Source organism: Plectropomus leopardus, chromosome 2 (genome assembly GCF_008729295.1).
Source record: "Plectropomus leopardus isolate mb chromosome 2, YSFRI_Pleo_2.0, whole genome shotgun sequence".
Classification (NCBI taxonomy): Eukaryota; Metazoa; Chordata; class Actinopteri; order Perciformes; family Serranidae; genus Plectropomus; species Plectropomus leopardus.
Genome location: NC_056464.1, coordinates 14,100,168 through 14,125,008, shown reverse-complemented (window position 1 = coordinate 14,125,008; position 24,841 = coordinate 14,100,168). Strand labels below are relative to the sequence as shown.

General features: G+C 41.6%; 2 protein-coding genes across 3 annotated transcripts in view; both read right to left on the bottom strand.

Moving 5' to 3' along the window:
* LOC121949413 (RNA-binding protein Musashi homolog 1-like) overlaps positions 1 to 7,958 on the bottom strand; it is a 29,365-nt gene extending 21,407 nt beyond the window's left edge. For both annotated transcript variants that reach the window (XM_042495097.1, XM_042495105.1), the window contains exons 1-4: positions 7,836 to 7,958; positions 7,290 to 7,330; positions 6,552 to 6,633; positions 6,359 to 6,443 (exon numbers count right to left, since the gene is read on the bottom strand). In XM_042495097.1, the coding sequence (XP_042351031.1) occupies positions 6,359 to 6,443; positions 6,552 to 6,633; positions 7,290 to 7,330; positions 7,836 to 7,900 (273 nt within the window). In that variant the 5' untranslated portion in view covers positions 7,901 to 7,958. The remainder of the gene's footprint in view (positions 1 to 6,358; positions 6,444 to 6,551; positions 6,634 to 7,289; positions 7,331 to 7,835) is intronic.
* An 11,105-nt stretch (positions 7,959 to 19,063) lies between these two features.
* On the bottom strand, positions 19,064 to 22,943 carry LOC121952470 (protein unc-119 homolog B-like). Its single transcript, XM_042499187.1, has 5 exons — positions 22,621 to 22,943; positions 20,945 to 21,058; positions 20,599 to 20,698; positions 20,244 to 20,416; positions 19,064 to 19,241 (listed from the first exon to the last, which is right to left on the bottom strand). The coding sequence occupies exons 1-5, from the start codon at positions 22,850 to 22,852 to the stop codon at positions 19,129 to 19,131; spliced, it is 732 nt and encodes a 243-aa protein (XP_042355121.1). The 5' UTR covers positions 22,853 to 22,943; the 3' UTR covers positions 19,064 to 19,128.
* Positions 22,944 to 24,841: the final 1,898 nt, after the last annotated feature.

Below are 24,841 nucleotides of genomic sequence, written 5' to 3'. Positions count from 1 at the left end.
CCTCCGCTCAATCTAAGCAGCATAGTGACGGCAGAGCTTACAGTATGATTTTAGTGGTTTAGCTTTAAAAGACTAGACTAATCTACGACCAATAGTCACCTCACGTGGCCCAGCGCGTCCGCCAGTGTTACAAACTGGAAAACAAAATAAAAATATAGGACGTCAAATCAATAAACAGATAAGGAGGGAGAGAGAGTGTGAAAATGAGAAAGCACAGGGAGAACCAGGAGGCATTCATTTGGAAAACAGAGTCAGCCCATGAGAAAGTGGGCCTGTCCAGTGTAGCGGTGCAGCGGGGCCGTCCCAGCAGGCAGCCCCTCTGATTTCATTAATTAACAGGACAAAGAGTACAAAACAGATGGGCCCGTAGAGGAACTGGGGCTCCCGTGCTACCCCCACAGGCACACATACTCACTCACCAGCACCCACATAAAGTAGCACAAACACATGTATACAAAGCGGCACGTATCAGCAAGAATACGCACCTCTGCCGAAAACAGGAGCATTGCCATCACAGTCACATATAGAGATGTAAGCTCTGACACATTAGCCATCCTGCCAACATGTTCTTGCCACTAAATGGCAAACACCCACACTGATGAAAAAAGACACCACTGGCCGCCCCATTATGGCGATATAATCAATATAAGCTAAACAAAAAGCTATCAACAGAAGAGGAGACAAAAGGAGTTGGCATGTCAATGCACGCACGCAGAGCGAAGAGAGAGACTTGGTTTGGGCTCAGGCCAGCAGGGTCAATCTGCACAGCTGAACAATGGCACAGTAATTAGTTAACGAAGCTCACTAATGAGGACCCCCCCAATTCAACCCCACCCCTGCCTGTGTAACCCTGCTAGAGCGCCTCGCCAGCGCGGGTGAGTGGTGGCGGTGGTTGTGCACATGTAGCATGGAAAGAGAACCCTGGATCCACCTTCAGAGCAGGTCCAGGCTTTATCCCCGGATCTGAGGCATGGACCTCGGAAACCCAATCCAGTTTGTTTCCCTCAATCGGATTAGTTGCTTTTCAGATCTATACTAATTACAGCACGGGAGCTGGACCTCCCTCTCTCTCCTCTACCTTCTCCATCCCCCCGCATCTCCAGTTTTGTCCACGTCAGCACTAAACAGCTAATCTCCAGTCAGGATCGAGGAGCTGGTTCTTGCATCTCCACTACTCCACCAAACAGGTGTGAGACCACGGCAGAATGTGGTGCCACAAGTCCACAGAGGCTGCTCCTAACATATGCTGCTGCAGCGCACAGCTTTAGATGAAAGCAGCTATATTAGCACCACACCGATGACCGCCACTGTACCTTCACAGGCGGTCGTGCCAAAGGCAGCAATTACCACCTACTGTAACACATTTGGAAAAGGGCATTCCTGTTTACTTGGTGTTAAAGAACGAAAAGAAAATCATAAATCTTCTGCATGTTCCTTATTTCTAAGGTTTCTATGCTATTCTATAAAAACGCGGTTTTCTTTTAAGTAATGTTGGTTCGGCATTACGCTTTGATTTTTTTGGGGTTATTTTGGGGACAGTGCCCTTCAAAAAAAACACTATATTATCACACATTACTAACACATCATCACTGAATACATAATTCATTAATACTGTCTACTGCACTGTGAATATGGCTAAATAAGAATGAAAATGTGCTCAAAAATCTATCACTTATTTCAATAAATTTGCAAAACAAAATAGTGTAGACAAACTTCATGTCACAAATCAAATACACGACTTTTCATCTCAAAATGTTTATATCGAAACTACAAAACAAAAGAAATATGCCAAAAATCCCCGTAACCCTGTAATAAGATGTTATTCTTTTAAGTAATGTTAGTTCAGCGTTACACTTGGGGTTTTTAGGGTTTGTTTTGTAGCACTTCGCTTTAAAAGAAACATATATTGTCATGCTAAATTCATAATTTATAAATACTGTCTACTTTGCTCAAAAGACCAGAGATGCGCACAAAAATCCATCACTTAATCACCTGAATTGGCAAAACAAAATTGCCCTCACAAATTTCACGTCACAAATCACTTAAAAAAATGTTCATCTCACCTGAAAATGCATAACTACACCACAAAAAATAACAAGTCAGAAATCTGAGTAATGTTAGTTCAGCGTTACACTTGGGTTTTTTATGGGTTATCTTGTAGCACCACTCTTTAAAACACTATATTACAACAACATACTGACACATCATCACTTAATATATAATTCATAATTACTGTCTATTACATCATGGCTAAATAAGAATGAAACATGCACAAACATCCATCAATAGCTTGTCTAAACTGGTGGAAAATATTTTTTTTGACCAGTTTCGTGCCACAAATCGCATAAATGTCTCATTTGAAAACCAAACTACACCACAACAAAACAACATGCCAGATCTAAGCGCTCCCTGCACTGACCCAAGTGAATGAGAAGTGGTGGCGTTTCAACGTGTATCTGGTCTCGTATTTTCCAGTAACTAGTTCCAGTGAAGCATTTCCTCTGAGAAAACAAATACCAGTTGTGCCCTTCTTCTCTGTCCAGAGAAATATGACAGCACACCACTGCCCTTAGGCCATACTCTGCCCCAACAGGAAATCTAACCCCCAACCAAAACAACAACCTCACTCTAAAAACAAGAGACAACCTCTAATTAGTTGCATTTAAATCCTCGGGCCTACAGGTACTGACAGTAACTATCAATCACTGTTTGGTCTGCTGCCTCTGCTTTCTAAGGTTGGATAACATCACTGGATGGGACAGGACTGTAAATGTTTAATACCACTTGTAACCAGCAGTATGAACCTTGCACCAGTTAACGTGACGTACTTCTCACTCTGTCCCTCTGTTACATCTCTTTCATTCACTTTCCTCTCTTTCCTGCTTCAGGCCTTGTAGCGTCTCTTCTCACAAACCAAAGGCTCAGCATAAAAAGGAAAAAAAAAAATCAGAGCATCGAATATTCTTCCTCATTCCTGGGAGGGAATGTCTTTCTCACATCTCGCACTGATCAAACAATAGTCATCCACGGTGGAGACCGAGGGAGTCCAGGTGTGAGGAAGACTCACATAGAAATAAATAAATATGAAAATAATTAAACTGGGACAGGTGTTGGAGACGTTACAGAGAGGTTGACACTGATCCCATAAAGCTACGCATGTTATTAAAAAAAACATATTCGGCCCTAGATCACAGAGTTTTGACCCACAGTTGACTCAAAACGCCAACAAAAAATACTCTTGAAAGGCTTTATTCATAATTATTTATATGTCAAAAAAGTGGACAGCGTGTTGAGCTGCTGAACAACGTTCCGTCATTTTTGCATTGGTTATGTTTTATGTATTGTTGTAGAATTAGGCTATAAGCAATAAAATGACAGCAATTGCAAATCTTGGGGGTTTGCAAGCACATGAAAAAAAAATCTAGGCTCTTATTCGCAAAATGGAACGACAAAATGGCAACCATTTAAAACGCCTGGTTGGATAAGTGGTACCACGGCGTGCCCCTCACCCCCTTCCTCCAACGCTACCACAACATCCTGAGCAACCAAAGCTGCATTTGACTGGTGACTTAACGTTATTATTGTTTAGCCTTAATGCTGTATTTTGGTTTATAATAGGGCAACGCCTAACCCCACCAGTGGCCTGCCAACCAGTGTTCACATCACACACACACACACGGTCTGGCTCTCAAAGACTGTACCTAGGTTTAATAGGTAATGTGACTCACTGACTTAACACTTCACAGAACTTTCTTTCAAGCTAAATGAAAAAAAAAGACAGATTACCAGCAACAACACTCATTCTCTAATAAATGTCACAGCAACAGTGCCGAAACATCCAACTTTGCATTTTAAAATCAAAAAGCACAGAGTTAATATCGGAGTCTTAAACACACGCAAAGTATAAAGGTCTGTCGTGACATAACAGTATCTGTGTGTCTGAGCTCGGCTATCCAACCGAGCCAAGTGTCTTAAGTTAATGCAAAATAGCTGGGAAGTTGTTATGGAGACATAAATCCCATCAGGCTGTGCAGCCACAGCACCGTCTCCTGTGGCTGGCGTCACCCCCAGCAACAGGCTTGCTCCAGCAACTAACTGACTCTACCTCTTCTCCACCCCTGGGCTCTGCTGCCTTTCTGTGCCACCGATTTTCACTCTCAAATGATCCTATTGTGAGTTTGTGTGTGAGTGTGTGCGTGAATTTAGGAGAGGCCACAAACTGACTGAAGACACACCCAGTCCCCGTTTCTACAACTAATCTACATGACCAAGACAACAGCGTTCACACCTTTACAGATATTTAAATCAGCAGCTGTGACTCACATTCACACACATCACTGACCTGTGTCTAGGTCTGCATTATGTACGGTGAAGTCAGGTAAAGTGGGACATTTTTGGAAAATGACAAGAAAACCACCTACAATTCCACAGACTATACAAAGTGCTACTTGTAGAACTTATGTATTTCTATTATATTTCTATTTCCATAGAGAAAATATGCCACCAGGTAAAATACTTTGGACCCTCAAACACAAGTACCCTGACCTCACTCTGATGACATGTTCAGGTAAAATGGGACAGCTGGTAAGGTACAATGTGGCAGTCATGTATGTTTGCTTTTTAAATGCTTAAATCGATATATCAGTTAAGTCATCCATTCATTAAATCATAAATGTAACCTAACTAATAATTAAATAAGATCATCAAACTTCTCTACAAAGCTTTTCATGTTCGTTTGCCTCGTGTTTTTTTGGTGTCACATTGTACTATACTCACTTCATCATCTTTAATATTTTTTAAATGGCAAAAATACTACAAACAGGTTTCCTACGCATTTTCATGGACAAAATTTCTAAATTTTTCTATGACCTTTCAAGGATGCATAAAAGAAAATGATTGCCCCACTTCAAATGCAGTGTTCAAACGTATCAGATTCAAACAACATAAATTCAGCTAACTGGCGTAACATGTAAGAAGAGACCAAACACAGGGAGAAAATGAACAAATGTACTTGACTGTGAAAAAAGCCACACAACCAAAGGATTTGCTACGTTGCCATAATGTTACACAACATGGTTACCCACACAAAAATTACACACAACAAAATCCCATGACTTTTCCAAAACTTTCAATCATTTTACTAATGTCATGACTTTTCCGGTCCTGGAAAAAGTGACTGTGAAATCCCATGACTTTTCCAAGTTTTCCATGACTATGAGAACCCTGCAAAAATGTCTGAAATGGCACAGGGTGGCACATAAAAGCATTAGTCCTGGTTTTATGGCCCCTGGTAGCCGAAAAACATACTGGTTCACATTAGAAAAAATGTTTTGTTCAGCAAGATAATAAACACCACTTTTAGGATTTATGAAACCTAATGTAATAGCCAGAAGTAAAACGCTATTGCTATGCCAAAAAAAACTATGCTGCGGTCATGTCACCACTGCTACCAGGCCGTGTGCGTTGAGGCTACACGCAATGACGTTCTGTCGTCTCATGTATCCGCTTGTTAGCACGCACCTTTTTTAGGACATGTAAAAGCTTCAAAGTTCGCCAGCGGGGTATTTACTGGCATACTTTACGTCATAAAATAAAACCTGAAAGTCTCTTAAGCCTGTGTTTACTAAACAATCTAAACAATCCTTCAAACTTACCAATCAAAATGACTTTTTCATGTTTCAAGATGAAAAACTTTACTTGACCCATTTTACCCGTTGTCCCATATTACCTGACTTCACCAGAGCAAAACAAGCACGTCTGACCTTTATCTGCTGACTGGTTTGTCCCACATTTGAATCTTCATGTGCGAGTAGTGTAGGAGGGGAAATCATAGCACTTGCTCAAACAAACCTCTAATTCAATATTTAAATTCAACTATAACACTCATCTGGACCTCACAGGCTTCCCCCTGACATCAGTTTGGGAACTACTACAACTGTTCCCTTTCCTCAAACTTTTTTATCCTCTGAGAGCTGCCACCAGAAAACGGGTGCTGTTATTTTCTATGAAAAAAAGAAGAAAAAAACTCAAGAGCTCTCTGCATAAACCCTGTGAGGGTTTAGCAGGGGCTCCTACCCCATTCAGGTCCCCAGGTAACCATGGCAGTGAAGACCAAGAAAGAACGCTTTCATGTTGGCGCCCTGAACCGGGATTTGGAGGGGGAAATGAGCTGAGAGGAGGAGGAGGAGGAGGAGGAGGAAGGGGGGGCTGCTCCAAAACGCACTCCTCAACTTTACAAGCCATACGGTGGGAGGCAAAATGCACCAAGGGAGAAAAAACATGCTGCACAGAATTGAAAAAAGTTACCCAAGAAGACAAGTCTCTGGCAGCATCCAGCTCTTCAAAAGCGAGAACTCACCGTTTTGGAATCCAGCTCGTGTCTGTTTTGCGCCAAAACCTTCTCCACACCGGCTTGTTCTGCGTATGTAACAAACCCAAACCCCCTGGAAAGAAACACACACAAACATAAGCTCCAAAAAAATCACCGCATGGAAAAGCATGGAAGAAGCATCCTGTGATAGGACGGCGGAGCGCACACGCCTCCTTCTTACCTCGACCGCTTGGTAACGGGATCCCGCATCACCATACACTCCTTCACCTCGCCAAATTTACAAAAGTACTCCTTCAAGCCCTCTGCGGAGACAGCAAAGGGGACACGGTTAGAGAAATCCACAAATCAGATGGGACTTTTTTTTGTCCTACAGGCCCTGGTGAGGTGATGTGGCTGCAGAGAGACAATGGGGTCGGGGCGGACCACGTTGTGTTTGTGTCCCCTCCAGTCCTCTGAGACTGTACACGGGGGCTATGTGGCCATTCAGCATAATAGCCCATTAGGCCCTGCGGACCACAAACAAAGGTGACGACTGCTGTTTTGACACAGCAGCGGGATAATACACGGGTAAACTGTATCCGTGCATCTTGCGCGCACGGGTCTTAAAATAAATGAATGGATTGAGCGGAGTGCCACAATAAGGAAAACAACACGCGAGCATCAATAACTTCTGCGTTAATGTTGCATAATCTGAATAATTACCCCAAATGTCTTTCTGTTTTAAATAATGAGCGCACGGGAGAGAAAAAACAGCAAAGTCGTCGTATGTGTGCATGCATTTCCAGTGTTAATCTCCCTGCGTCTCAAATCCTAGAGCTGATCCTTATTGAATAGGAGGCTCTGATTGAACTATTTACAGTCTTCTCTCCTTATACAGGCTGTATGTGTGAGGAAGCTAACAGGAGTAAACAAGAGGCTTTCATTCAGACTTATTAAAGTAGCGTGCGGGACAGCTCACCTTGTGTTGTCTGCCAACTCAGACCCCCGATGAACATTTTGCTGAATGAGAGAAATACAAGCCGTAAGTCACACAGGATAACACGCGTCTTTTCGAGCACACACAACACATGCACATTGAACGAGGCGGCGGGTGAAACTGGAGGATTTATGTGCAATATAGCATCCATAAAGTAAGAAGAAAGCATCGGCCATGTTGCGAAGTCACCAATCGGCCAGTCGGGCCGTTATAATCCCCTAGAGGAGGAAAAAAAAAAGGAGAGGATTTTCCAGATGATGGAGGAGAAGTTACGATGTGGCCTTCTGGAGGAAAAGCGAGATAAATAAACAAACGAGATGAAGAGAGGGGGGGAAAGCAGCGGTGCGTCTGTGTCGCTGAGTGGATCCATCCCACACATACACACACACACATACACACACACACAGCGTGCTCGTCTTTTGTCTCGGCGCGGCTCCGCTCCCGCACTGAACTCAACTAAAGTCCAAGGTGAACTCAAATCGGGCCGAGAGGCGAGCGAAAGGCAGGCGGACGGGCTGAGGCTGTTACCATGGGTCGTGGGGGGAGTTGTCCGTGCCGGAGGACAGGCTGCTCTGGCTCCCTTCCGTATCCATTCCGCTCTCCGCTGGTATATTCCCGCACTGTGAGGCGAGGAGAGGCAGTGAAGCTCCACTGCTGCTGCTGCTGCTGCTCCAGACTCAGGGGCGGGCAGCCGAGAGGGGAGGGGAGGGGGGGGGCGGAGAGGAGAGGGTCGGGAGGGAGGAGAGGTGGGGGTGGGGTGGTTAAAAAAGGAGGAGGGGTGAGCGAGGAAATACGCACACACACATACACACTCGCGTCCGTGCATACGCGCTCGGAGATGAAGCTCCGCCTCTACCTCGTTTTCCCGTAGCCTACCCCAGCAGCCTCGGACCTCCCCTCCCTCCCTCCTGCACGTTGCCTGCCTCTATTCATGCTGCCAGTGTCTCTCTCTCGCTCCCTCTCTGTAGTTTCTCGTCGTTCTTGTCATTGGTGGATCACAACAGCATGGCCCGTTAAAGCGTTTTGAATGTTTTGGGATTTACAGAGTATTTTTTTTTTTTCATTGTAAGAATTACAATTGAAACAGGAAAAAAAGATAATAAGATTAAGAAAATGATAAGATATAAATACAAACATACAGGCCTTTGTTTTACGCAACCCTGCAAGATTTCCAATTAACCCTTTGAAACCTGGATAGGTTGGACACTTTTCTTGAGTTTGGACACCTTTCACAAGTATTTAAATTAGGGGTCAACAGATTATGGACCTGGCTGATTGTTGAGGGTTGATGTTTTATTTTAATGATTGCCTTAAAATTCATTAAAAAGTGCAAAGAATGTGTCAGCATGGGGGGAACTTTTATTTTTTAAGACTTTAGGGAGCTATTTCTATTTGTTCATTTTTTAAAATTAAAATTTTCATTCGCAACAAAAAGTTGCTGGGAACTTGCTGTGTATGATGCTGAACATTTCAGTTTTCAGTGAACATTTCCTAAAGGCACTTAAACAAAGCTTTGTGTTGGACTTTGTTATATTCCAAAGTCTAAATATTGACAGAAATATTTTCGTTTTTATTGGAAATGTATATTGTTTCCAAATATTTGTTATCGATCTTATAAACTACTAATAATAGGTATCTGCCCTGAAAAACCAATATCCGTCATCACAGAATTTCAGTAGTTAATCCAGATCAGTCACATTTTCAGTTCCATTATTTTGCATATCAAAATAGTTATGAAGTCCATATTGACAAGGTAAAGCAATTATTACCAGACTGTCTTGACTATCAAATGACAACAAAAGACTGCATGGGACTAGTATAAAGTCCCGCAGTTTGCAAGAAATTTGTCATTATTTTTTTTTTTAAAAGCTTGGGAAATTGTATAAAACTAAATTATATTTGTAATTATCAGATAAAGAATGAGGCGCTTATACGGCTCATTCTAAAGTAATGAAAACACAACGGTTCATAGTTTCAGGTGATAATAATCTAATAGAAACATAGCTATGAATATTATGTTTCATTTATTCCATTAGTTGCCCCTAAATTCTAAGCACTTCACTTTTGAAAATGAAAGTGTGACATAAAAAGGATTTAAAAGCCTTATTACAGTAACTGTAAAAAAAAATCTTTGTATTCTGTGTTTTTATCTTTACAGAATTTTGAAATTTAAGTGCAACTTCATTGCTTCAACATTTTCTACAAAACAGACGCCTGTGCACGTGTGAGAAAACGCATCAGAAAACGCATCAGGATATGTGCAGGGTTGTTTAGTTTCAGTTCTGAATTTAATAGCAGTATTTAAATATATCTCTACCGAAACGAACATAAAAAAAACATAATGTTTGTTGGGGGGGGGGTACGTTTTCCCACTGATGGCAACCAAAGACCAAGAATGTAATATGATAGCGTAAATTAATGTGATATGATATGGATCTTATGGATGTGATGTTAGATGTTAAATCATAGAATATTGCAGCATTTGTATTCCTGTTTTTTGCTCAGTCCAAGTCCAGCTGCACCCTTAGCCAGATCCAACTTTTATCCATGTATTATTATTATTTTTTTTTTTTTAAATCTGAACTGTTCTTTTTTGTCCCCTCCTGAACTATTTTGCATCATTATCAGCAGTATTATTAACCCCTCATCCAGAAAATCTTTTAAAATCCCAATACAACCCCCGTATTTGATTTCCTCTCCATCCTCCATCAATCATCCTTGCCGGTCCAACCCCTCACACAAAACCCTCAGCCCACCTGTTCCTGCTGCCCAGCTCTCATCCCAATCCATCACATCCCAAACAGCCATGATCATCACCACTCTCTATCCTTCATCAGATTTTTACCACATTACTGTTTAACCCTTCATCTAAACCCGATCTTACCCACTCTCTCCTTTCTTTTAAACCCCACGTGACAGGCCGTCCTAACCAGCTAAGTGGCAGATTAGCAGCATTACCTCTAAATCAGCCATTCTCTCGGCCAGGGCAAGCCTGGTCAGCTGAGCAGTTTCGTCACATGCCTCAGCTGCTCTAACAAAAGTGAAACAAGTGCTCGCACAGTTATTCAAAATGCACTTGCTTTACTTATCAGATTGTGACCTTGACACACAGAAAAGCCAAATTCTAACAGCATGATGAAATGTATCAAGTGGAAATTTAGAGTTTTCTGTGGTTTGGATACTGTGACCTGATTACAGTAGCACAGAATATCCCCTAAAATCAACTGCCTGTGTGTGAAACTGGTTAGAAGTTAGACTGAATCAGAGACAGAAATGAGCCCACTCAACACAAAAAAAATGAAATGCATTGCACCTGCTAAAAGTTTTTGATAGGGATGAGTTCACGTTCCCCAGCACCACATGATGATCTGTGCATGTGCTGGTTCTGAGACAGCCTGCAGCGTGTTTGTGTGTGTGTGTGTGCATGGCAGTGGGTGAAGTCAGTGAGGGGAGGCAGATCAGGGGGAGGGTGTGACTGTGGCCTGGTGGACCATAGTGAGAGAACAGTATGTAGGACAAGGCCTTGCACTAGCTAACCTATCCTGGCTAGAGCCATCGTTGGGCGTGCTGAATTTCTGCATGCATGATCAATGGCACTGAATAAAAAAGAGAGGCGAAAGACAGCGGCGTGGGGGAGGGGGAGGAACAAGTTAGAGCAATCTGAAAAGATGCAAGTAGGATAAACCAAAACCACTTGGCTTTATTTTTTATTATGAAACTAAAGTAAGTCCAATTTTGTTAGTGATTATTAATCTGAACCCAACAAGTACAAGAGAGTGAAGAGGACAGATGTCTAGCTTTTGAGCAACTTTGGCTAACTTGCTTCAGGGGTTAAAGGGACAGTTCACTCGCAAATTTAAAAAAAAAAAAAGTATTTGTTTCCTCTAACCTGTGGTGCTATTTATCAATCCTTATTATTTAGTTGCAGAATGTTTGAGATATTAACTGTAGAGATGTCTGCGTTCATCTTGTAGGGCTCAAAGCGCCAAAAAACTACATTTGAAAATCGCAACAGAAATGTTTTTTTCCAAAAATCATGACCCGTTTACTAATCCATAAACCTTGTTGTAAGCAATTTCATGTGGGAACTATTTTCTCTCTACTGCACTACACCCACCAACGTATCACTGCGCAGAAGGAAGTGTGAATTTACTTATGAATGAGAAGCTCGTACTCATGACAGTGGGAGATGTATACATTGGTGCCATCTGTCTTCAGGTGAGCTACCATTAGACGCACACTTCCTTCTGCGCAGTAATACAGTTGGTCAGTGTAGTTGGGTAGAAAGAAAATAGTTCCTACATGAAACTGCTCACAACAAGGTTTGTGGATTTTCTTGAGGAAGCAGGTCATGATTTCTGGGGGAAAAAAACATTGCTGTTGAGTTTTTCAAATGTATTTCAGCCACCAATAGCCAAGCACCATTTACTTCTATTACTTTCGAGAAAAGACAGACCTCTCTACAGCCGATATCTCCAACACTCAGCAACTCACACCAAAACAATCTAGAATGATAAACAGCAATACAGGTAAGAGGAAAAAATTGTGTTCTTGATTTTGGGGAGGTCTGTCCCTTTAAGCGACATGTATTACCGATTTATACATTTGATAAAGTATGCACAAAAACAAAATTTACATCATTTTGTGTATGTGTGTGTGGGTGGATGGGTCGGTGTGTGAGTCTTTTTCAGTACGCTCACATGGCACTTTTTTTCCTGTCTTTGCTCTCTCCCAGCTCCCTCCCTCTGTCTTATTGTCACTCTGCCACCTTAAAACACTGCAATAGTTTGTCAACCCAAGACTTCACTGCTTTTGTTTCCTTGACCACAACTGACCCAGAGTGGGAAACCATTGTCTGTGAGCGACCTCTGACCTGCCAGGGCCTGGGACCTGCTCTCCGCCACCCTCGAGGCAGTTTGAAAGAGAGCTGAGAAGGGGATCCCAAGAGAAAAGCATTAGAAAGGCAACTTTTGGCCATCTGAGAAGCTAGAAGCTGTGGCTCTGTCAGTTGTGTGTTTCAGCAGCAGCACTTTTTGGAGCCAGGATCCACCATTTGCATGTGATGCAAAACGTAAACAAGCAACAAGCAGTTCCAGGAAGACCTCATTGTATTAAACGCAGGCCATGGATAATGAAAAGGGATACAAATGGAATGTTTGTTGATGGATAAAGACGAACAGAACAAGCCAAAAAAGTCTTTTAAAACGGAAGCCAGGAGTCCATTTTAAAGCACTCCATTCGCTGTGGGTGTTTTTTCCACCTGGCAGGTGGCGAGCCAAAGAAATCATTACATGAGAGAGGAGAAGGGAGGAAACAAGCACACCTGTGGTTTGCGCCAGCAGCCCCACCTCCGTTCTCCGATCACAATCCCTCCATCCCCCAGGGGAAGGTGTGGCAAAGGGAGAGAGACAAAGGGAGGAGAGAAAGGGAGAGGAAGGAAGAGATTGTGGGGGAGATTTACAGGTCTCTTCAACAGTTGACTGAAGGTTGAGTTAACCTTTTATTAATCATACGCACACAAAACAAGCTGGACTGATGGTGCTGGAAAGGCTCTGAGGAGCTTCCAAAGGCGGCTGTGAGCTTCCTGTGAGCACAAACAGACCACAACCTATTTACCCTGATGACACAGGACTATTTCTGTCGGTCGGCTGTGTGAGTGTGAGCAGCAGAGGTTGAGATCTACGCTGTAATGCCACACAGACGGCTGGGCGGATAAACGCAGGGAAATACACACACACGCACAACATAGAAGCACAAAGGCTTCTGGTTACAAATCCACAGAGACCTAACACTTAAAGACAGATTGTCAATACTGCAATTGCCACCGTGGAAATTGGTATGGGAGTCACAGTTTGTTAAAGGACTGTCTATCCATCACTGTTGTACTGAGTGCATTATTAACTCCCAGATAACTAATTATCTCTTATCTTCTGTCACATCTACAAAGCTTTGCCTGGCATGACATTAAATTACAGCATCCATTCGATCCAGAGTGAGATGTTCATTTAAATGTGACACATACTTAATACCTTAACAAAGCTCTTCTCTAAAGTGTGTTCTCTTGATGGACTGTTTTAGACTAGCAACGATAAATGAGTTCTTTATACTCCTAAATAAGGTTTCTTATGGTTGCCCTGAAGGTTACAAAAAACCATATTCCAAAAAACACAACACAAAGCGAATCATTTTCACAAAACACAACGACATTTCACAAAAGAACAGCATTTTACAACACAAAGTTTCAAAAAACTCTACAACAGTACTGAGATGTGGTTGTGTTTTCTAAAATATGGTTCTGTTTTTTGACCCCCAGGGCCACAGGAGTTTATTCATGTTTTCATGCACCATCTTCTCATGTTTACAACTTCACGTCTGCCCCGACCTCTTTCAGCGGGTGAGATGATGTCACTAAGCAGTTGCTGGAAACGACATCATGACACATACAGATGGAGTCACGACCATCGTTGAGACCATCATCGTGCCGACCTGTAAGAGAGGACTGTGCCGTGACTCATCGTCTCTTAATCGGAAGATGTGCTGCTGGTAATACAGTGTTAACACATGATGGATCTCACGCCAGGGCCTTGGAGCAGGACGGAAGAAAGAGTGAAAAAGAGGGAAGAAAGGGAGAGTGAGACGGAGAAAAAGAGAGGATGATGAAGTGTGTATATGTTAGAGAGAGCGTGCATGACTGGTGATTTTTTTAGGGGGGGGGGGGGGTCTAATAGAGAGTTACTTTGGTAACAAGAAATCCATACCACCTCTCTCCAAAGTACCTAAGACATACACACGCGCCAGGCGCGCACACGCACACACACACACACACACGCACGCACATACACACACACACACACACACACACACACACACACACACGAACAAGTGGAGTTGCAGTGCGTCCCCGTATCTCTTTTAATCCTTTTTCCACTCCCCCCTCCATTTCTTTTCACAGGACCTATCAACGCCATTCCTTGCTACTATTTATAGGAGACCACTGTCCCCCCTGTCCCCCTGCCTGTGCGTAGATCTGTGTGTGTGTGTGTGTGTGTGTGTGTGTGTGTGTGTGTGTGTGTGTGTGAGAGAGAGAGAGAGAGAGAGAGAGAGAGAGAGGGAGAGTTTCAGGGTACCCTCAATAAACCAGTGCTTCACATTCCTAATCTCAATGTTGTGTGATTCACTGAACAGGATATATGGGTAAATCAGTGACAAAGATAGGTGTGTCTGTGTGTTTGTGTGTGTGTGTGTGTGTGTGTGTGTGTGTGTGTGTGTGTGCGTGTGTGTGTGTGTGTGAGGGTGAATGAGGTTGATTTATCCCACCTGTCCTGTTGTTTCCGGTACGTGCATGTCGATCCACGACAGACAGCTGAAATGTATTCCACGAAGGCCTGGGAACACATAAATCATCCCTGGAAAGTTGGAAAGTGTGTGTATTTATTGCTGTAAGTGTGTCTGTGGGCGTGGATATGCTAATTGTAAACACTTTATTGTATGATAATACCAGCACGTGGGTCGTTACAGTACAGCTGCTTTACTTGCGTGCTGCAGTGTGCAGGCCCTCCAGCCTGATGGAAGGCTGTGATTATTGATTTATGAGCTCACTGTTAAATTGTGCCCTGCTTTGTAGTCTAATCAGCAACTGACGCATTAGATCTTCACACCATTATTTTTATGTGTTTTAAAGGGTTAGATCCCTTTTAGGGGGAACTTGTGTGTTGAGTAAACATATTGATGCCCTTTTGAATTGTCTACAGGCTGTTTGAAGCTTTTGATGACACACTGTGAGATTGGTTTAGTTTAGCTTTGTAATGCTCAAGGTAGTTAGGTAGTCTTTTTATCAAAAATGATACATCAGTTTATCCATTAGCAGGCAGAGAGTCATCACTGAAGTGTTGCTTGAAAAATGTGAGTCAGTAAAAATGCCTTGTCTTTGGCTGTAAACAACATTTAACTTCACATTACCACAGAGCACATGCAGAATTTCATGCTTCTGTCTCATTTCTGAGTTGTACAATTCAAGTTATTATAATTGCCTCTGGTTTCCCTATAATATAGATCAGGCGTGTCAAATACACGGCCCACAGGCCAGAACCAGCCTGCCAAAGGGTCCAATCCAGCCCACTGGATGACTTTGCTTAGCTAATATTGATGCAATTGTGAAGTTTAACAGTGAGTAGATACTTCATGTAAAATGTAAAATGCTGGTTCAGAGGCCTTTCCACCCTGAACAGAATTCAGTTCACAGAAAAATCAATGAACAGGCCTTTGTGGTCATCTTTAAAGATATTTAACGTGATATTGTCAATTAGCAGCTTCAGTTCTTTTTTTTTTTATGAATAGACATTTTCAATATGTACTTGTTCTACATTACACCAAAAGGAAGGGGAAAATTAAGAGGTGTTATTTATAGGCAGTGGTGGACAGTATCAAAAAGTATACTTAAGTACTGTATACGGTATATTTAAGTCACAGCATTCAGTACGTTGTTTTAAACCTCATTCCCACTGCACAAAAACACTGCTAATACCTGCTAACATCTCACTTTTTAACACTCTCACTCACTTTTCACACCTGGGTAAAATGACTCTGCAGTAGACACAAGATTTTATTACCTCCGTTTCCGATCACTAACACCTGGGTCAATGCGGTAATTTCAGCTCCTTAACCAGCGAGATGCGATGACACACTGTCACTAATTACTGTCCATCTCCTTCTAAACAGCGGATTCAAATACATCTACACAGAGTTTTAAAAGTCGACTTAATAAGTAAGAGATAAATAAAAAGAAGAAACCACTAAAAAGTGTTCAAAAACCTCTGTTCCTCCTGCTGTTTACCTGTTCTCCTGCCTGACCGTGATGTTGCACAGACACACCAACAAGACAGTGCACACACACATGCCAGCTGAAAGAAAGGCTGACTGGCTCTCAAACAGGAAGTTCAGTGACAGTGAGAATACAGCCATTTAGCAGGTATATGTATATATTACCCCTGTTTAAAAAACCTGCCTACACCCACTAATTGCAGTGGGAATGAGGTTTTAGAGTCATTAGGCTCTGTAAATGTGTTGTGACAATATACAACAATCAGCAAATTTCACTTGTATTGGGATATTCTTTGACCAGAAATATCTATACTTTGACTCAAGTAATGAAGTTGTGTACTTTGTCCACCATTGTTTTATAGGTTATTAAGCAGTGGTTTTACTGGTCTGGCCCTCTTGTTATCAAATTGGGCCATATGTGGCCCATAAACTAAAATGAGTTTAACACCCTTGATTAAGATTATTGGAGACCCCACCAGGCCATTAGCAGTAAGTGCCCTCTCATCTCACAGCCCAGAACTGAATAAAAAATACAATATTTTGTATACAGCAGTCAACAGTTTAAATGTAATTAAATCAACAATGTAACAAGGAAAACTTTAGTTTTTTAAAGAGTGTAATGGTAAAGAGAAAGATGAAAAATGACACTATAAGACTGCATCCACAACGTGTCAGTTATAACAAGATATGTGCAGAAGGAGGGAAATAAAAAACAATTTAGTTGGAGAAAAGTCGAAGAAAAGCATTGTACAAAGAAAGAGAAACAAGGAGGTTAACAGGAATAACAAGCAGAGGATGTATATGTTTTTATGTATTTCAGTGTGTGCGTCTGTGTGTGTGCAGCTGTGCAGTGACAGAGTGAAGGGAGGAGAGAGCAGAGGGGGTCCATTGTGGGTCTTTGTGTGGCTTAGATTGTCCTCTTCTCTGGGAAAGTGGAAACTCAACACTCCTCTCCAGAGGTCTGGTTACCAGGTGAGAGAGGAGGAAAGAAAAGGGAAAAACAGAGGCGAGGGAGGGAGAGCTGGATAGGTGTGGAGAGAGAAACTGAAAAGGAGAGGCTAGGAAGAAAAAGGCCATGAGATTTTAGGCATAAGAGCTGGAAAGAGAGCTGGAAACTGAGAGAGAAAGAGATCAAGAGATGAACACAGCGATAGGGCGAAACAGCCTGAGAAAGAATAAACACAGCGGCTCAGATTTTGGTTTAAATCCCACAAGAGGCCAAAAATGGATGATCAAAGTGTAACAACCCTCAACAAATTTCAGAATGTATTGCATGCTAGGCTTGCTCATCATATTTGGCATGTAGATAAAGTAATAATGTGGAATTAAAGTGATATTATCAGTGTTATGTTCCCTCTGCAGTCATAGACGAACATGAAGCAATGAGATCATGACCTCATCTGGAGTTTTGAGCAAATACCAGATACAAATGTCAACACGTCCCAGCGTAATAATAAAAGCCACCGCTGTGATCTTTTCCGCAATCAATCATCAAACTGAAACCAGTTGTGCTTATGTATAACTTGGTTATAACATAACTCCTCCTAGTGGCCACTTAGGGAACTTCAGCTCAACTTCCTGCAACTTCTCTCAGCCCTAGAAATCAAACAAATATCACACATTAGGTATCTGAAAATGTACATTTATTTTTCTTTTATCACTTTTTACAAACTATATATATATTTTACAGACACCACCTTTAACCCTGAACACCAAAGTTTACAAAATACAAAGAGGAAGTACACTATCTAGCTAGAAGGACCACTCAATTTCCAGACATGTTCCAACTTGATGTGTGTAATTTGGGAATAATTGAAATAACACAACTAATCAAACTTAGATGGGGAAAAATTTACATCTGATGTGACGTTAAAATGAGGACGCCCAACCTTTTCATTGGACCAAGTACACTTGTTTTTTATTTGTTTCCACAGTATATTCAGTATTTCTTATAAAGCTTTTCCCTTTTTTTTGTTTATATCATCACATGCATCACGATATTAGAACTTATGAGTATTTTCAGCTTGAAATTCCCTTTTGTGACTGTTTTTCCTCATACAGGATTGTTTTTTTTTTTGTTTGATTGCAGTTACATTGCAGTTAACTGTTACCTGATCTATTTCCATGTTCCTATCAACCAGAGAAAACTGTAAAACAAACAAACAAAAAAAAAGATCTCAGAGACCTTTGATTAAAATCTTATACAGTACTATTGTAGGTGTGTGTGTGTGTGTGTGTGTGTGTGTGTGTGTGTGTGTGTGTGTGTGTGTGTGTGTGCATTTGTTTGTGAAGGCGAGAGCGGAGAGGGAAATTGATGAGGAGGGGGGATCGCAGGAGTGACCATGTGTGTTTGACAGCAGTGTTTTTGTGGATGCTTTCAGTCTTTCTCCCCCGATATTGTCTGGAGTGGATTGTGGAGGCGGTAGCTCTGAGAACAGCTGCTTCTGACAAACACTGCGTAAACACTATGTGTGTCACTTGGGGATTGAGTGTGTGTGTGTGTGTGTGTGTTTGTGTGTAGGTTGAGGGGGTGGTAGGACACTTTTAAAATTGCTAAGAGGAGACTAACCATCTATCTAACAACTGTTTGGTCTGTTTGAGACGTCACACGGCCGCCAGTGTGATGAGTCCTTTTTTGGTTGCAAACTTAACTTTTCATAATTAAAAACAGATAGATTAACCCATTTTGAACCTTTTTAACAGAAGCTGTTTAGTTTGCATGTCGGAGCGGAGACTAACATTGACCTCCTGCAATATCTAATAGGCTGCCTGAAAATTATCCTAATGAACAGTGATTTATCTTTACAAAAATGAGAGGCAATCCAGTCACGCCTGTAGCTGCTTTTGCTTATAAAAGTGAATGAACTATGTGTATGTTCAGCTATGTGCATGCATGTGTGTACATAATATGTATATGTGTATCAAGAAATGTGTGTATATGCGTGTGCATTCGCATGTTCGTGTTTGTGTGTGATTTTTTTTGCATGTTAGCGGGCAGATATCACTGTCCTCCGTTATAGGCGTAGTCTGCCTTGTTGTGCATGACCAGTCTGTTCTCCACAAAGTAGAAGCTGTCTGACCGGGTCTCGTAAGGACACTCCACCATCTGACGGACTGAAAAACAGACAACATATGCACGTCATTCCCACAAAGAATTTTCTTTAATAGACAAGCAATTACTAACATGAAATTATTTGCATCAAGCATCTAAAATGTCCAAATTATTTGCTTCGATTAACATTGGGGCCACAACCTGTGGCAAAACCAGCTTAGTAGCAATGTCATCTTTTCACATTCATACAGAGCTAGTGATATACAGCTGTTTTGTTTTTGGTTTTTATTTAACACAAGGGTACTGGATCAGTACTTGTATTGGCTGACCCGTGTATCAAAGTTAGTATTGGGGGAAAAAATGGTTTCAGGAACATTTCTACTCTGTCCTGCTGTGTAACGGTCCCCTTCTAAAGGAACACAGGTCAGAAATAACTAAGGAACACACAATCCTCAGTTCTTGTCCTGTGTGGACGAAGCTAATATAAGGCTTCAGCAGACTTATTTATTGGTATTTCGTCCAGAGTTAGATATTTCAGGATGGAGTTCCCTCTTTGTGTTTCCTCAGATAGCATTTCCTGGATGAACAGCAGCAGAGTAATAGTTTTTGATGGTTGTATGTTTAGTAGGTTTGGGGCTGGGACATAACACTGTTAAGTTCAGTTGAACAAAATTAGGAATGTCACATTGCAATGTAGAGATTTTTAGATTTTGTTACAACTAATGTGGTGTGCATATCCCTCCATCTCCTAGAGACTGCTCAGTTGTAACCCAGTGTTTACTTGTTAACTGCTCCGTAGTGACACATGACAAGGAAAGAGTCCTTTAAGGAAATATTATTAGTTAGAACTGCTGATCTCTTCTTTTGGTATTTGCATGGTACACACATTACGGAAAACTAAGTTCAGTGTACTCCTAGATATTCAACATTTGGATAAGGTGTCTTCTAAGCTACAACATGTCTTGTTACATACATTTTTAAAATGTTAACATGGAATATTGTTTTCCTATTTTAGGTTTTGGGTTTTACTCACAATGTCTTCGTGTTAGGAAAAGATGACTCACCCAGACTCTCAGACAGCTGAGGGAACTCATAGATGTGCTCACAGGTGTTGCGGCTGTTTGGGATACAGAAGCCAAAGTCGAAGTCAAAGCTCTTCAGCAGGTGATCGCGGAAGTAGTGCCTCTCGATCATGCGGAAGTTGTTTAAAGGCCGGTTTCCAACTGTGAACTCCACCCTGATTTAAAGACATGGAAAGAACTAGTTACAAAAGTTAATATAATGTTAATGCAGTCATGCAGCACTGGTTCAAATGAGTGTGAGCTGACAGTGACAGGGCTCTGATTGTTTCCATTGTTTGTGCACGGAGCAGGTGAGAGTTTTCCTTAGGTGTGTGTTGATGATGTGTGAGTCACTCACGTAGCTCCAACAGTCCTCAGTCGCAGGAAGGCTGGTGTGAACTGGTAGCGTACAAATCTTCCTGTGCTGGCATCCGCCTCTCTGTTCTCCTCATCGTCCTCTGAGACCCCACAACACAGGACCGAGACATTTGAAATAATTCACACTTTGATTAAAATAACCAGCGATGGCACTGAACAACATGCTTAGAGACATTCACTTTAAGATAATAACGAGAGCAAGTTGACAGCAGGGTCAGCACATTCATTTTTAAGTGCTCAGAAGGCTGACACTTCACAGTCACCAACTACATTAAGGAACAAATGCGGAGATAAAACAGTACAAGGAGGAGGCTGATGCACATTACCTGTGTGCGGGGGTTTGGCAATCTCAAACAAGACAGTCCCGGTCTCCAGGTCTCTAATCTTAAAGCGTACAAAGTCGATGTTATAAATATTGTCCTCCGGTTTACAGAGGTACCCTACAACAATGACGGACAGGTGTCAGGAGTTAAAAGCATTGAAATGTTGTTATTTACACAAACAGGCTGATTTGCACATGCACAAAGATAACATCCAAAACAGTGTGCTGCGCTTTGATAATACTCAGATAGTTTTGCTTGTGCAGACACATGCAACTTTGCATATACATATACATCTACACCCCACCCATAAAACTTGATAAGACAATGCTTTAATGATCGCTGTGGAGCTACTGTGGCATCACAGAGATATGCAGGAAAATAAGCTTGTGTGAAGTAGGCATGAGTACAAAACACTATATGTGCTGTTTGTTTTCAAGATAGATGAATGAAAACACTAATGATGACATCCCAAATTAATGTCATAAATAGTGCACTTGTCTCATAGGAGGGAGATACAAGATGAGGAATCTACAGTGATGATACTGGTATCATCTGAAACTGGAAGACCTAAAAAAAATAATTTGTACCAACCATGTCATGCTAGCTTCTCAGTAAGGGGGCGTAATAACGTTCCAAGGTTAGGGTAAGTTTTGGAGATGGAAAAACAGCGAGGCCATTTGACAGGGGGCCCTTGACCTCTGACCTTCAGATATCTGAATGAAAATGGGTTCTATGGATACCCATGAGTCTCACCTTTACAGACATGCCCACTTTATGCTTATCTCATTAGGGGCCGAAAGATATTGGTTTGTCGGGACCGATAATGAGACCAATAACTGATAATTGGAATTGATATGTATTTACAATAAAAACTGAAATCTTCATGTCATTATTTCGATTTTGGAATATAACAAACTCAAATACAAAACTGCCTTTAGCAAATGTTTAATCAAAACTGAGACTTTCAACATCATGTACAGCAAGTTCTAAATAAATAAAGTCAAAATAAATAAAAATAACTCCCTGAGGATTAACGAAGTAAAAGTTCCCCCCATGCTGACACTTCCTTTGCACTTTTTAATTAATTCATTTTATCAGTGATCATTAAAATAAAACGCTAATACTATAATCGGCAAAATGCCAGATATCTGCCTCAACAATCGGCCGGGCCGATAACCTGTCTAACTCTAAATCCCATGCAGTTTTTGCTTTCATTTGATTTCTAATCAAGACAGTCTGCTTAGAATTGATTCACATTGTCATTATTCATAACTATTTTGTAATGCGAATTAAAACAAACAGTAAAAAGCGCAACACCCTAAAATAATTTTTGTTGTCATCCCCTTATTGTTTTACCTGCAGAACTCTTATTACATTGTTTGTTACATTGTTTCATGTAAACCATATTTGTAGCAACAACTCAAAAACACGTTTGGTGAATGGCTGCTAATATTTTAAGAGCTCCTGATGTAAACCCTGATTTGTCCCATTTTACCTGATGTCCCACATTACCTGACTTCACCCTAAGCTTGCTTAACTGGACGACTTTGATCCAATTTTATGTAATGTGTGGATTTACTGTATTCTGTAGAAGCTCGGTTATGTGAGGCGCAGCACAGGAAGCACACTGAGCATCATCGGTCCACCGACAACAAGAGACATTGTAGACAGACTCAAACCTCGCGTTGCCACCCGCAGTCCTAACACATCCTCCGGCGTGATGTGTCCACTCTGTGTCCGCAGGTCTTCCTCCGTGACGGGCCTGCTGTCCACCTGGCTCCTCCGGGACTTAAGCCTCTTCAGAACCCCGCCGCCGGGCTTGCGGTCCCGCGGGGCAGCCGCAGTGCTGTGCCCGCCGCCGGAGACATTTTCAGCAACAGGCGCGTCGCTGCGGGCTTTGGCTCCGCTCATCGTTGACTCTCTCCGGTCTTCCTTCTGTGTTTTTAACGAGTGTCTTCCGTCCTCTTCTCTGACAATTGCTAGAAGAATAAGATGGCGTCGCAGCGTTGGATGTCGAGTGTCGGGAGAAGTGTCGGTGAACGGTCAAGCTCTTGTTTTTGTAAGCACATGCTGTACAGTTGCCATGACAACTCGTCCGATGAGCAAGAGGAGGGAGTGAAGTAATTCAGCAAAACGCCCACCAGGGGGCGGACGTCAAATCTCTACAAACACCTGAAAATACTACAGAATTTCCATATTTTGGGACTGTGGCCTACTGTATTCAACAGAGTGGAGGAGTGACTGGGTTGTGACATCATTTTTTAAACAATATGACCCTCTGCACAGTGGTATAATGCAACAATGTAATAATACTTGGAAGAATTTTCTATGGAAGAATATTTTTTTAGATGTACTTTAAGTATCAGAAAGTAGTCATTGTGTAGAATTGCTCCATTCATAATATTAAACAAACACAAGCAAGAACAAAAACAAAAGCAAGTCAACAGGACCCCAAGGAGTCCTAAGGGTTGCTGTAAGGGGGCTGTAAAATTATTGTTTGATAACATTTTGAAAGTCTTTTCAAAATTTCAAATATATATAAAAATAAATACAGATATTTTGCCTTTCGCAACAACTTATCCTTGCGAAAGTGGAGTTTCCTCCCTCAACTAGGCCTACCTGAACAGGTACACACACACACACACATACATACACAGAGGTGTGTGATTCTAAGAAGTATTACTTTTACTTCCCAGATATGCTGATTGTCAGAGATCATTTCACTTGTGTGTGAGGTTTCCTGCCCTAATTCTCAGGAAACGCAAATGTCACGTTGTAAAGGTCCAGGTGTTATGGAAATGAGTTTGGTGTGTGAGAGCTGATGGGCACTTCCTGCGGGTAAGATGCCTCAGGTAGCCTCCTCAGCACTCTCCATAAAGCAGTGAGAGCTGCATAGATCCATGTCGTTTTCACTTGAAAAATAACTTGTTGTCTCAGTCAGAACCTGTTAATCCAGTCCATTAAACAGCGTATTTCCGTCAAGCTAGAATACGTCTACATGGTTTTTCCGGCCTAAAATTTAAAGATAAAAGATTCTTCTGTCATTTAAAATTTGGAGTTTGTTCGAAATCGTGATTTGCTTCATCTTATTCATGGAGTTATTCGTTCAGTCTGTTTATTTGTTTATTTACCTTTGATTAATTCAACTGCTATTAAACAACAGTTTGAATCCTTGCACGTGGGTCCCAGAGCCTTGATCACTTTCATGCCCGTTTCATTTTTTTTTTACGTAGGCTACACTGAAAGCCAGCATAACATTATGGTGGCTTAAAAAATGGTATACTAGAAAGTTGGCCACAGCTGGAGAAACCAAGATGCAAAGCATTTCGGCCACGTGTTATTTCCCCTATAGTATAATTAACATGAAATGTGTAAAACAAACAAACAAACAAACAAAGAAACCAATAAGTAAAACAACAGTGAAAATACGGCTACTAAATCATAATTATATTATACCAACACATAAGACTCATTCATTCAATCAATCATAATTTATTTTTCACATGGGATTACACTAGGTACAACCCTAATGAAGTGCGATCCCATCAGCTCCATTAACTTGTGCGCAGTATTTTAGTCATTTTTTCCCGTGTCCTCTCACATCGTTTGCTGCTGTTTTATAATTGTCTATGTTTCCAGATGGTTCTGTTAATCGGTGGTTTCTGGTTGTCGAGTTATTTACCTGTCCACACATCCTAATCCCAACAAGACGGCTACATGGTCGCTCTTTTTTCATGTTTCCTCATATTTTTGTTTGCTAACAGTACCTGTTCAACAGCTTCCCTGATATCTCTAGTATTGTGTGAACAGGTAGGCATTTGCAGATTGGACAGACACTTTGGGATCCCTCTCTGTCACACACTGGAGACAGCATCAGCTGTTTTTGTTGTTGTTGTTTAA

Bases quoted from the DNA above. Each gene is read 5' to 3' on its own strand.
- LOC121952470 (XM_042499187.1), bottom strand. From the start codon at position 22,852: ATGAGCGGAGCCAAAGCCCGCAGCGACGCGCCTGTTGCTGAAAATGTC. The intron at 20,699-20,944 runs GTAATGTGCATC...GTGGGGTCTCAG, and splicing joins TGCCAAACCCCCGCACACAG to AGGACGATGAGGAGAACAGA. The intron at 20,417-20,598 runs GTGAGTGACTCA...TCTTTAAATCAG, and splicing joins CTGAGGACTGTTGGAGCTAC to GGTGGAGTTCACAGTTGGAA.